Consider the following 13629-nt stretch of genomic DNA (forward strand, 5'->3'; position numbering starts at 1 on the left):
AGTACACTGAACTTGGAGTGGGTATTTAGGAATGGTATGGGTGGTTAGGCCAGGCATAAACAAGAAGGATGGGGATAGGTTGGAAGCAACCAAGGGAGAAGACCAACCCAACCAAGTCAGACCTTTTCCCTTAAGTACCATAACAAGGGTCAAAACCCCATCCGGCCTCCACGTAGCCCAATGGTTTCCAGCTCGCTATCGTCTCCATTTGGGTTTGCGGGCCCCCACTTCAGGTACACGGGACCCATGGGCAGCCATGGGGATACTGCGTAGTACGGCGAGCGGAAGACCTGGCCACACCCAGTTAGTTTGGGGGGTTGCCGCGGTTAAGAGCTGGGCAGCGGACCTACTGCAATGTATCGGCAAATTTTTTGTCAAATTCAAATAATAGTACCTATTTGATTTGATTTGTTGTGGATTTTTGACGTTGAGGTTGATATTGTGGGGATAGAATTGAGGCTGAGTTGAGGCCGGAGTGACATTAATTAGAGTGTTTTGCTTCCCAAAGTCGGTTATTTCCTCCATTTTTTATCGATTCTGGAATTTATAGGTCCCTAGTTCGATTCTTGGCTCGCTTTTTCTTTTTCTATCTGTTTCGGCTATGTGTTTTGGCCCTCTTGCTTCTACCATTATACCCCGGGTTCATTTCTTTGGATCCTAAGTTGGTACACTTCATACTTTGCCGGTGCTCCGGGTATGGGGAAACTTTATCGGGATCCTCATGATTGAACCAAAGAATCTATAGTCTGTTCTAACTGCAGTCTATGTCGCTTCCTGACGAGACCCACGGGGCTTGAATGCCTATCGAATCATTCACCGCTATTATATTCTTTTATTCCTTTCATCCTGAAAGCACGTTCTTTTGCGTTGTTTCGCATTCTTGATCAAATAAACTAAATAAGAAGCATATAGTAAGGGAAAAAAGATGGCAGGGTAGATCATCAGTCATTGTATCGTAACCAATCATTATTTACACAATTCAAACTTCACGGCCGGCAGCCCCTTTGCCTCCAAAGCGGACTGGATACTCTCTTGCATGGTTTTGATAGACTCCGGCCAAGTCACAACATCCTCAGGACGGGACTCTGGCGGGCCCTCTTCGTCCCGTGGGTCTTTATCAACAAGCCACATAAGCCACCGTACCACGGAAACCGCTTTATCAACATCGTTCTCCTCTGAGATCACGCGGCGTAGGTATGTGCAAAGCGCTTCGACATCATCATCGTATGGACCCTCGGTTGTGAATGTGGAATGCCAGGCGCTGATTGCGTCTCGAAGATCATTCAGATTCGACAAGCCACGAGAAGTGAAAACGGGTCGATCCGAGAGATCAGGTTGGCTGTCTGCTTCGGGGGTTTTCTCCAAATCAACCTGGTGTGCTGTTTCTTTTTGTTTGTCGGGTTCCTCTTGATCCTCATATTTGGGCCGTCTTTCAGGTGACGTGGGTGTAGAAACTGAATACACGGTCTGTGATACTGCCGTAGGGGATGGCAATCTGGGCGTGGAATCGGGAGTAGGGCCCTTGGCAGGGACAGATTGCGAAACAAATCCTAATTGCATCAAGGTCCTAGTGGAGCCTGTTCCTAGTTTAGAAGAACGGCTTGGCTTCTTCAATGGCGAGCCAGATCTTTCAACCCCTGCAGACTTGGAGGGCGTTGATCGTGTTGAAGGCGCGAGGGCTACCAATGGCGCTGGGGTAGGCTCGCTGGGCTGCTGGCCGTAATGAGCTAGTACTTCATTGCGGATGTCCTCCGGCAAGGCCGCCAAAGTTTCCGGATCTAGCTGGGCCTCATCAGGTTGGTCTCCACCAGCAGGCTCGCGTGCGTCTGGAGAGCGCTCCTGGGTTTCACGTGGCGGCGGGCAAGGGGAGCCTGATCGGGTGTCGTCTCGAGGCTTTGCCTGTGCTGCAAGCTTTGATCTGATGTCCGCAACAGGCGCAGGATGGGGTTTCGGTTCTGGTTGGGCTGGCATGATGAACTGGGATCCTGATAGGTTCAAAGGCTTGTGCGCACTATTGCTGAGGATCGGATCGACTTGGATTCGAGAGGAGTCTTCTTTGCGAGGGCTTTCCAATTCATCTGTATATTCACTGGCTGTCGCTGTTCTTTTTCTAGACGGGGTTTTGGTCGGCGCCGATTCGCTGCTCCCGGAATCTGCAGATGGCGCGGGATGACTCGCGCTGCTGACAACGGGAGAGCTGGGAGGACCGCGATTATTTGATCCGGGAGATCCAAGTGGTAAAGTAGGACTGTGAGGAGGTGCTTTTGAAGGAGTCCTCTGGTCTCTTGCATTTTGCCCGCTGCTAGTCGCAATTGTGCCCGTAGCCTGAAGCTGGGAATTGTACCAGCTTGTGCTAGATTGCTCTTTGTAACCCGACCGTGGTGTACTGGCTTGACTACCCATGCGACCCCCACCAAATTTCAAAACTTTCTGAGACTGGCCTTCGTCTACAACTCGAAATTCATTCCAAGGTAACAAGCGGCCTGCTTTGATACTCTCTGTGACCCAGGCCGGTTTCACAATGCGGTACCGTCGGAACTCTTCGCATTTCTTTGGCGTCAAGGAGCTCGCAATAATATGGGTTGCAGCAGTCTTGTTGTCCAAATACTGAAGAAACCCACCCCCATGACTGACGATCAGACGGTGGAGATCTTGTAGCGAAGGCTGGGTATAGCCATTTACGTGCGCAACGATCCCACGAAATATTGGAGGGCAGTCCCCGGATGAGGCTCGGATGTCCGCGTCTAGGTTCTGCAACTTCATCTTTTTGCGTCGCATATAATCCCCAAACCCACCAAAGCTGGAGGCTTCATACTCCTCGCCTGTTTCGTCCTCAAAGTCATCTATATCCGGTCAAGATCAGATGAAGATTCAATCTCATATCTAGGAGGTCTTACGGTTTTCAATGCGCTTGCGCATAGCATCAGAGTTTGAGTTTAGACGAGAGCCCATGCTGGGCTAGCAAGTAGTTCACATATATAACAGTAATAGTCGATCCAAGTGCTTTGAAGACGCGGTTAAATCACGCGTCAGAATGGCAAAATTCAGACGAATATTGAGCGGTGACTTGGGCGGTCAGTTGAGGCAAATGATAGAGCGGTGTGAGTGAGGGGTATATTTTGATTGGTCGAAAAATCCAGGCAAAAAATCAGAAAAAAAAAAAAAAGCGACAGAAGCTTCGACGATCTCTGTTGCTGCATTTGGATCCGCAGCTTTTCGTTTTCTTCTTCTTTCCATCCACTGTTTCTTTGGTGGCTCAGTTCATTCACTTACTTTCCCCCTTATATTTTTTCCATTTGCATTTCCATTTCTTATCAATCCATACAACATGTCGGCCGTTCAGCCTGTCGCAGTTTACGCTCTTCGCGTTCCTCCCGGAGCTTTGATTCCTGCTGTGCCCAATGCCGCCGCCTCGGTAAGTTCATCCCCCCCATGAGGGTCGCAATGCTTTGAACTAACTTTGATTCCAGTTCCGTGTGAGCATGGCTGCTATTGATCCCGATGAGACTCCCGAGTTTGAGGATGGCGACTCCAGCAAGTCCTCGCGCGCCACCTTGAAGATTGTCCGCCCTCCTCCCGGCCTCGACCTGGATGAGGATGATGAGGATGATGAGGACTACAGCGATGTCGAGGATGATGAGGACTCCGATGATGAGGAGGTCAACGGCGGCCCCAGCGACAAGGAGAAGGCTCGCCTGCTGAAGAAGGCTGCTGCCCAGAAGGAGTTGGAGGATGCCATGGATGAGGACGATGAGGATGAGTCCGACGATGGTGAATTTGACCTTAAGGCTGCTATCTCCAAGCTCATCAAGGGCAAGGGCCCCGCCAACGACGATGATGAGTCCGACGACGAGTCCGATGAGGGCCTGGACCTCGATGAGAGTGTCATCTGTACCCTGAGCCCCGAGAAGGTAAGCGTTTTTTTTTCATATGATTCTTAAAAAGACTAGTAACTAATATTTCAAACAGAACTGCCAGCAGACCCTTGACATCACCGTGTGCGAGGGTGAGCGTGTCTTCTTCAAGGTCACCGGTAACCACACTGTGTACCTCACCGGTAACTACGTCATTGGTCTTGATGAGGGCCGTGACGATTACGATGAGGATGAGGATGATGAGGATGACTACGACCTTTCCCCCGATGAGGAGGAGCTCGACATGGAGGAGCTCCTGGCCATGGATGCCGAGGAGAGTGATGACCTTGATGGCATGGATGACCCCCGCATCACCGAGGTTGACAGTGAGGAGGAGGAGGCCCCCAAGCTGGTTGAGGCCAAGGCCAAGGGCAAGAACAAGCGTGCCGCCGAGGAGGAGACCCTTGATGACTTGATCGCCAAGAGCGCCAAGGGTAAGGCCACCAAGGAGGAGCCTGCTCTGACCAAGGCCCAGCAGAAGAAGCTGAAGAAGAACAACGGCGATGCCGCCGCTGTTGAGCCCAAGGAGACCAAGGCCGACAAGAAGGAGGCCAAGACCGACAAGAAGGTCCAATTCGCCAAGAACCTCGAGCAGGGACCTACTCCCTCCGGTGACAAGCCCACCGGTACTCTCGGTGTGAAGGAGGTCCGTGGTGTCAAGATTGATGACAAGAAGCTTGGAAAGGGTGTCGCTGCCAAGAGTGGTAACACTGTTGCCATGCGCTACATCGGTAAGCTTGAGAACGGCAAGGTCTTCGACTCCAACAAGAAGGGCAAGCCTTTCACCTTCAAGCTCGGACGTGGCGAGGTCATCAAGGGTTGGGACATCGGTGTTGCCGGCATGGCCCCCGGTGCTGAGCGCCGTCTCACCATCCCTCCCCAGCTTGCTTACGGCAAGAAGGCCCTCCCCGGCATTCCCGCCAACTCCAAGTTGATCTTCGACATTAAGCTGCTCGAGATCAAATAGACGTCTCGCTCGGTTATCCTTTGTTTATTTATCACTGATTCGCACGGGTGTTTGGTTCAATCGGTTTGATTGCATGATTTCCTGTGATATCCGGCTTGTTTGTTTTTTGCCTTGATCGATTTGATCTAAGGAATGAGGTTATCACGAGGAAGTTATCTCCTTTGCATGGAAAAGTGCCCGATTTTGTGACCTGTATTTTGTATTTGCGCATTTGTATTTGAAATCTACATTTGATTGTTCAGTCCTTGTTTTCCTGTGTAGTTCACAAGTAGGGACCTTGTTTAGCTCGGTGGCTCTTGCCGCTTGCGCCAACAACCTTCTTCTCCCCGACAAAGGATGAAAGATGATCTTTTCATGCAAGCTGCAGTTTTATTGAGTCCGACATTTTGACCATCCTATCGTTTACCAATGCCAAGCTCCGGATGGTCTGACACTAGCAGAACCCCCGTTCCTTGATCTGCTAGATTGTGACAACATGACAGTCTCTTATAGAAAGAAAGTGAGATCTCGAAGGAGCGTTTTCAATCTTTGGATTCCAAATAAAGCAGCTACCCACAACAACAAATGCGGTCCTTTTCCATCCGATTCCCCTATATCCGACGCCAGTCCTGCTTCTGAACCTATCATTACTACTGAGCCAGGCAAAGACCGACTTAAGATCCGATTGACGCGGAGTGGTTCCAAGCTCCTGCTGTTACTGGGGCTAGGGAGCTCTGCAAACAGTAAGATCACATTTATCCACCATATGGTCGATAAGGACTTACTGACAATCAGCAGGTAATAAGACGAGTGTGGAATCCGTCTCAAGCGAAGACGCTCAAAGTCCAGAACAGCGAAGTCCACCCCTTCACACAACCGAACACAATCATATTTACATTACTGGTGATGTTTCGCCAGACCACGAACCACCCATCACTCCTTACGTCAAGGTTGAGCCTGTGGACCCCAGGTCAATCCCCTCGACAAGATTTCCATCACCCGCAGAATTTGGAGAGGCCATACAGCAGAATGATGAAGGCGACGATGGTGGGTGCATAACCACCACTGGGCATCAAAGAACTCCCAGTGCCAGGCTCATCAATCGACTTTCCCAAAGACTCTCCACGACATTTGGTAATCCCACGGTGATCCGCCGTACTCACTTCCGCTCGAGGCCAGTTATTCCCTTCCCTGAGTCTCCAATATCTCCTGGGCCACAATTTAAGCAGGGTGATGGGGCAAACGACAGCTCGAACCCTTCGACGGCACCCAGCAGCAATGGTTCCCCACTTGGGCACTCTACTCCTCTCACTCCGGCCACATCTGCGGAGCCGTCACCTTCAGAGAAATTCAAAGCTCCTGTGACAGATTTCCCCTCTCTGCCAGACAATGTCACTGATGTGACTGTACCCCAAGCCACCACAGGAAGCGCTTTTCCAATCATTGTGCCTTCCATCGTGACCGTGGAGGCAACCGCCGTGGCGAAGGTGTTCTTGGAACTTTATTTCAACTCGATATTCCAAAATTGCGATCCACGCGTACAGCGACAGCACGAACTTGAACAGCGTATGTATTCATTTCAGCTTGCACCTGAAGAGCAGTTTGCGGCGAGATGCAACTGGTTACTGCAGGAGAACGAACATCTCCGTCAGTGTCGGACTCTCAAGACTATGCGACCCATTGGGAGCGATAATGCAATCTCGGCGGCTGGCTATGAGGCCATTAAGGTTCTTGGAAAGGGCAGTTTTGGTGTTGTCCGATTGGTACGTGAAAAGGAAGATAAGAAACCTTCTTGCGAGGAAGATTCTTCGATTCAGGAGAGGTTTCCCAGCACCCGAGGCCGTCCCCTTAACATGTTCAAGTCTGCTGTTGATGGGACAAAACACAATCGCCGAAGATTCATGATTGGGGAATACAAGGATGTCTATGCGATGAAAGTGATCAAGAAGTCTGACATGATTCGAAATTCCCAAGAAGGCCACATCCGAGCTGAGAGAGATTTCTTGGTTGCATCTGAAAAGTCTCGCTGGGTGGTCCCGTTGATCGCAAGCTTTCAAGACGGAAATCACTTGTATCTCGTCATGGACTACATGGTTGGTGGAGACTTTCTGGGCTTGTTGATTCGAAAAGATATACTCCGTGAGGACTGGACAAGATTTTACGTCGCCGAAATGATCATGTGCATCGAGGAAGCTCATCGGCTGTGCTGGATTCATCGCGATGTCAAGCCCGATAATTTCCTCGTCTCTGCCTCTGGTCACTTAAAGATCTCTGATTTTGGCCTAGCTTTCAATGGTCATTGGTCGCATGATCAGTCTTACTACTACAGTCATCGCTATTCTTTGCTCAAGAAACTTGGCATCGCAGTCACTGGTGACGCTGAAGACCAAAAGAATACGGCGGAAGGGCGAACAAATCCATCAAAGGCAGCCTCCGACCCCCAGAGTATGATTGATTATTCCAACTACCATACGCCCACCACAGATTTATTGGCATGGCGTAACAGTAAAGAGAGGCGGCGATTTGCCAAGAGCGTTGTTGGGACTAGTCAGTATATGGCTCCTGAGGTCATTCGAGGTGAGATGTACGACGGACGTTGCGATTGGTGGAGCCTTGGAATAATCTTATACGAGGTGAGCATTTACGACCAATTACTCTGAGTATCACCATCTCATATACTACTCTATAGTGCTTGTATGGATTCACTCCTTTCGCCTGTGAAAACCGCCATGACACAAAACTCAAGATCCTGGTAAGCTCGTCGTTACGACATTTCCTTGCTCATACAAGCTAACAGTACGCCCAGCAACACACGCGAACTCTGCAATTCCCCAGAGAAAAGCCAACCGATAAGCTGGTATCTCAGGAAGCTATCAACCTCATCAGTCGAATCCTCCAGGAGCGCCATTATCGCTTATGTGCTCAGGAGTATCAAGCCAACGACGTGCTATCAGGCCGCCCTGTCACTGCTCAATTTCTTTACTCCATGGATCCCCGATACAGATCTATCACAAGCTATTTTGTATATCCCAACGACGCTACTGATATCAAAGCCCATCCGTTCTTCAGAGGTATCCGTTGGAATGAGCTCCACATGACCCAGCCACCACTGATACCCAGAGTTCGAAACTGGGAGGACACCAGATACTTTGATGACTGGAAGGGAATTGCTAATATTGAAGAAGCGTCTCCGAACTGCGACTCGGAAGAGGACGACACTGATCATGATGAAGAGCCAGTCTCTGCTGCACCAGAACGTCCCAAATACCAGCAGGGTATTACTCTTGAGCCGCCAACGACAGGTACAGCCCCTGCAATGACAGCTGAAGCCAGTGCAAAGAAGGCCCAAGATGCCGAGAGGCGAAGGGATAAGAAGCGGCCTCGTGACAAGATCCTGAGAGACAAGCAGATTGGCAAAACTGCTTTGGAGATACGCAAGAGAGGTGCTTTCTTAGGTTATACATACCGTCGGCCGAAGGGCCCGAATTTGGCTCTGAACACGGAACATGGATGCCAACCATTAAATAGGGGGGGATTGGCAGAGCTTTACGCCCTGTAAAACGCCAAGAGCTTCTTGCACTGACCGGGAGCAATATGACCAGCCTCCACGATCCAACTATTCGTATACGCCTTTCGTTGCATGATTTGGAGCGACTCTGTTTGGATACTTTCCCGTTCTTTTGTATATCCTTAGCAACAATGTCAGGTATTACCATTGACCTGTCCGGATATCAAAATAGCCCATTGTAATTAGAGCACGAATCACATTAAACTTTGGAAGAGAGTGCTTACGAAGCTACGTGAATAAACAGATTGGTACGTTCGTAGAATGCGTCCTTTATATTTGAAACCGTAATGTTTTGAACATGAATAGACCAGCATGATGAATTAGGTACATCCCACCGCGCCAATCTAAGCTAACAAATCGACTCATTATGGAATTCCAGACAGGGTCCGTACCGGGAAAAATCGGCATAGGCACAATAACGGTAAATGGTGAGACAAAAGAAGACAGGGGATATCATTTTTGAACAAAACAGGCATGGAATGTAGAAAAATATTCAAAGTACAGGCGCACTCATCGAGAAGGCCGAATCCGTAACCCTATCTTCAGGCTTCATGGTACCATTGAGCAGAGGACAAAGCTTCTTATTCGTCTTGATATGTCCGACCTGACCACAATTGGCACATTTGCGCTGGGTACCAGTCGGTTTACCATCAGCAGGAGAATCGCCGGCACGAGAAATACCCTTCTGCTTCTCACGAGCGAAACGACGTTCCTTGTTACGGTTCAGACGACTCAGTTCAGCCTCAATGAGTTTCTTGTTGCGGAGGTCGACTTCAGGGTCACCGGTTGGCTGGAGGGAATCCAGTTTTGTAGTTAGAGCCTCGGTGCGGTGACGGTGTTGGATGTAGTGGCGGATGACTCGTGGGTCCCAGACTAGCTGCTCCTTTTGCACGATCTCGCCGTTTGGTTCCTTGAATTGGCGGGTGATGCGAAGTACCTTGCCCTTCTGGCTGTTGAAACTCATGCGACTGAATTGAGAGGTTGTTTCGTCGTCGCGGCGAATTGGAGCAGGCGTTGGGGCTTCGGAGCGGGGGGTTGGTTTGTTGAATTCTTCTTCTTCGCCTTGATCGACATCGCTTTCTTGGTCTGAGTGTTCCACTGTTGATGAGAGACTAGCTTTCTGGGCATCCCAGATACGACGGATCGATGTCTCGTATGACCTTTGTTGGCGTGCGACGTTGTAACTGTGGCCACCTAGCTCCTTGAGTCGCTGTGCGTCTAATTTATCCTCCACACTCTCTCCGATAGCCTTGAAGCCACCCTTCATGGATGTCTTTATGAAACTGAAGCCCTCTCCACGTCCCGTAGGGTCACCTTCTCCATGAAGCTTCAGCATGGCCTTGCCCTGAGACGCCAACAAAAAGTTGCGACTCGCTTTCCAGGGAGCCATCTGCTGCTCAAAGCTCTCACTTTCTTCGTCATCGTCATTCTCATTTGCGTTCTCTGCCTCGCCGCCGAAACCAGTGTCGTTGAGGTGTTGCTGGCCAACTTGCATTGACTCGAGAAGACAGACATCCTCGGGTTGAACCCACGCTCGAATCGTATCTTGATCTGGGAGAGTAGGATCTAAGGGTTTCCAATATTTGGTGTCCTTGTCGTGCTGGAGGAAATCCTTGACCTTCTGTCGATTTTGCATATCTGTCGTGCCGGGAATGTGAGCTGTCACATCACTAATGGCGAGCCGCTCGTCGGGGCTCTTCTTGAGCAATCGGTACACGAGCATCTTCATGCGATTCTTCGCGACAGTCGTGACCTTACGGGAATGTGGGCCGGGAATATCAACCGAAGGGAATTGCTGTCCAGCAACATAGAAATTCTCAATATTGCGCAAATAGTAAGTACTGCCCTTGGACTGGGTGGTACTTCGGACCACAAGGAAGTCGGAGGACTTCGCAGAGTGTGGGAAAAGGGGTGCCCTGTACATCGAATTCGAAATTGCAGGAACGATGTCACCGGGATCCACATGCCCGAAAATGGAGAACGGACTCTTGTCCTGGGGTAGCAAGACGGTTGTCTCGCCGATCTCGGCCCTGGGGCGGGTGGGATCATCCGGGTTCTTCCTTCGATAGTAGTTGATGAAGCGATTGCACATGCCAAAGTTAGAAAGCGACATGGGAACTTCTTCGGCGTATTCCACAAGCAAAACATGCGAGTTGTCTGCCATGGAAAGTTGGCTTGTTGAAGAGTAAAGGGCCTTGGCATCCTTGCCCTTTTGTTGCTTGCGTTTTATGTGTTGGGGGTTCTTGAACCAAGAGGTTTGACCAGTACGGAAGACCATAGCGGGCCGGTGGAAAGATCTAGCCTCAGCTTTACCCAGTTCCGTTTTGTAGTATGGCCACTGCAGGCGCAAGGCTGGCATCGCATGTTCAAGAGTGACATTGCCAAGCGTACTCCGAATCTTATTCTGGTGGTTTTGCTTGAGCATATCATATGCTTGATCATTCGAGATGTTGTAGCGCTGAGTGAGACGACGGGTCAGGTTAGAGTCGACTTCATCTCTGGTACGCGGGACTGTGTGTTTAGGTTTGTGGACAACGGATTCTGGTTGTAGCTCCTCGACAAGAATATTAGGATCGTTCATATCAATCGTGACCTTCTTCGCAATCCGCTCGGTTGCTTGCTCGGGGTCATCCAACAGTGGAATATCAAGATGCGCTAAGGCGATAACATCCATGGGAGCCGGGCCGGTTTTGCGTTTCTTGGCCGGATGGTTTGCATCGGTGAGCCAATCATCCTCTTCATCATTAAGGTCCGCCTCGGGCTCAGCGCGCTGCTTCTCGGGCTCCGAAGACAGGTATTCATCATGTATATCCCAATCCGCGCACATGGTTCGGAGGTCGTGCATAGTAAATCCACCAGGCAGTGTTTCATCTGCCTCTCCCTCTCCCAAGTCGAATTCTTCTTTGTTTTCTTGTTCTTCCTCCTGAGTAGATTCAATGAACACGACTCCCAAGGAATCTTGGTCGAGGCCACGTTTGCTGGGCTGGCCGGTTCGAAATACTCGCTCCTGGTCGGGAGCCAACTCAATGTTGACTTTGGTCGGAAGGACTGGCTTGGGGACCTTCAATGGCTGTTTCCCTCGGAAATAAGCCTTCTTGTGTGGGATCAAATCTAGCCATCGTGGCAAGGTATTGCGATCAAAACTGGGGAACAGGGAGTGAAGAAGTTCCTCGTTGTTCTCCGGTGGTGCTGGCGGGTGGTCTGGTCCAGTTCCGGACATGGCAAACAGGGCCTGCTGAAGTTTCCAAGCCCGAAGGGTCGAGGGGTCCATCTCCTCCGATATGATACTGGCATCATCGAGGAACTCATTTTCATCCACCACGGACATTGCCTGGGATTGGGGCTCGGGCACTGACGGAAGAGGCGGGAGCTCAACCGGCTGGATGGCTGAGACCGGCTCCTCATCTTCGAAGAGGTCTTGAATGTGGTCAACCTGACCCTCTGGCGGGGGAGAATGGGGACCCTCCCCAAAGAGATCATCAAGATTGTCTTCCTGGCCATGGGCTCCCCCATCTCCATCCCCAAATATGTCGTCCCCGGCTCCGAACAGAGCCGCGTCGTCGGTGTCGAGGTCGGCGAAGGAGTCCGTGGGGGCCTCTGTGGGTGGAAGGCGCGTCGCAGATTCTGCTTCCTCTTCTTCAGGAAGCTCGTCATCGTCAAAATCTTCAAAATCGATAGCGTCGTCTGCTTTTTCACCGACTTCCAGGTCGCGCGACAAAAAGTCAAGTTGTGGACCAGCCTCATAGTTGTTCAGTTGTCGCATAACAGTTTCGAAATCCGTATCGTCCGGGGCCTCCGGGTCTGGGTTTGTAGAGTGTGGCATTTTGGCTGGTGTTAACGCGGTCGTAGTGAGGAAAGACTGGATGGCGAGGGTTCTATCGCAGAAAGATGGAGGCACGGGCCGGCGAAGAAATTAGGCTAGGACGCGCACATTTGGCAGGTTATCCTGCATCCACAAATTAAGAGTGAATGAGTGCGCCTGGTGAGTAAAGAGAGACTGAAGAAACGGGAGCTATTAGAAGTGACGGTATGAGAGGAATGGTCGCGAAAGTGACGGGAGGTCAGGGCGGAGAAGGACTGCTCCACCGAGCTTTATCGATGAATCAGCGTCACCCGTTCAACATGGTGACTTGCATGTCACCCTTCGAGAACTTATCTTCCAATTGATTTAATATGAAAAGAAATCTTGACTTACAGTAAGGAATAGGAAGCACATCACCTGTTAAGTCATGAAGTCTTTTCCCAACAATATGGGTTTTACAAATACATATCACATTCAATGATAATCTACTCAATGGCCTCGAAGAAGGTAGGCAAACATCTGGAAACGCAAATTAATCATACTTAATATATACCAGCTATTAAGCGTATTCGTCTGAATCCTAACGCTATAGCTTTATATACTTATGCCTCGCCTGCAATTTCAATGTTGAATTAGGGCAGTCCAGCCAAATACACGTTAGAGCCGTTGGCATCACGTACGATTATATATACAACTAAAGTTGGCTGCACATGTATCCCTGTTAGCAAGAACGCCTAGGTAGTAGGCTTAAAAAACTTCTAAAACCGTACCATTTTATTTGAGCCATAGAGACACTCCCCCAGGTGCGTGGAATAGCTTAACACTTCAAACACTGGAGGTAGTGCAAAGGATAAGTTCTTGTGAAAACATGGGAGTGCGGATAAAGCCGCCTTGCGACAAAGTGACAGAGTGAGAGCTGGTAGTCATATACCACAAGCTGCTTCAATCATCCATCAATAGGCGGTTTGGCCGAGTGGTCTAAGGCGATTGACTAGAAATCAATTCTCTTCGGAGGCGGCGGTTCGAATCCGCCAGCCGTCGTTTTTTTCTCCTACATACACTCCATACATGGAGTGAACCTTCTTTTTTTTTCTATTCAACCTACATACTGTATCTTACCTACTGTATGGAATGAGACCATATTTCTCAGTAGAGCAGTAACATCCATGGGTAAGTACACAGAGATGGATGTATTACTCTCCTTCATGTCGATTTTAGCTGCAACGTTGAGAGCTTTCATAGCTTGAAGTAACAGTCCTATAGCATGGAAGGCATAAACGATCCAGCCGTTTCTACTACCTACGATAATACTCAGAGTGGGACAATATACGAAGAAAAGTAACAAAACAACATTGGGATGCAAGTAGAACATACCTAGGTATATATAAATCAAGTGTAT

The 13629-nt window shown here is 49.8% G+C and overlaps 4 protein-coding genes across 4 annotated transcripts; 2 read left to right on the forward strand and 2 right to left on the reverse strand.

Annotated features, from left to right (window-relative positions):
• Nucleotides 1-975: 975 nt before the first annotated feature.
• N7503_008365 (putative DNA damage repair protein Mus42) lies at nt 976-2952 on the reverse strand (the record flags this gene model as incomplete). Its single annotated transcript, XM_057067912.1, has 2 exons — nt 976-2843; nt 2898-2952. Coding segments are annotated over 2 exons (1923 nt in total), but the record flags the coding sequence as incomplete, so codon positions are not given.
• A 376-nt stretch (nt 2953-3328) lies between these two features.
• N7503_008366 (FKBP-type peptidyl-prolyl cis-trans isomerase) lies at nt 3329-4881 on the forward strand (the record flags this gene model as incomplete). Its single annotated transcript, XM_057067913.1, has 3 exons — nt 3329-3415; nt 3471-3911; nt 3970-4881. The coding sequence occupies 3 exons, from the start codon at nt 3329-3331 to the stop codon at nt 4879-4881; spliced, it is 1440 nt and encodes a 479-aa protein (XP_056918768.1).
• Nucleotides 4882-5356: 475 nt separating this feature from the next.
• On the forward strand, nt 5357-8419 carry N7503_008367 (serine/threonine-protein kinase; the record flags this gene model as incomplete). Its single annotated transcript, XM_057067914.1, has 4 exons — nt 5357-5603; nt 5659-7493; nt 7550-7612; nt 7667-8419. 4 exons carry the CDS (start codon nt 5357-5359, stop codon nt 8417-8419), a joined length of 2898 nt encoding a protein of 965 aa, XP_056918769.1.
• Nucleotides 8420-8921: 502 nt separating this feature from the next.
• On the reverse strand, nt 8922-12251 carry N7503_008368 (DUF3591 domain-containing protein; the record flags this gene model as incomplete). The annotated part of the gene is made up of 1 exon (XM_057067915.1): nt 8922-12251. One exon carries the CDS (start codon nt 12249-12251, stop codon nt 8922-8924), a length of 3330 nt encoding a protein of 1109 aa, XP_056918770.1.
• Nucleotides 12252-13629: the final 1378 nt, after the last annotated feature.

Source organism: Penicillium pulvis (assembly GCF_028828015.1).
Source record: "Penicillium pulvis strain IBT 33274 chromosome Unknown contig_7_segment1_segment0, whole genome shotgun sequence".
NCBI lineage: Eukaryota > Fungi > Ascomycota > Eurotiomycetes > Eurotiales > Aspergillaceae > Penicillium > Penicillium pulvis.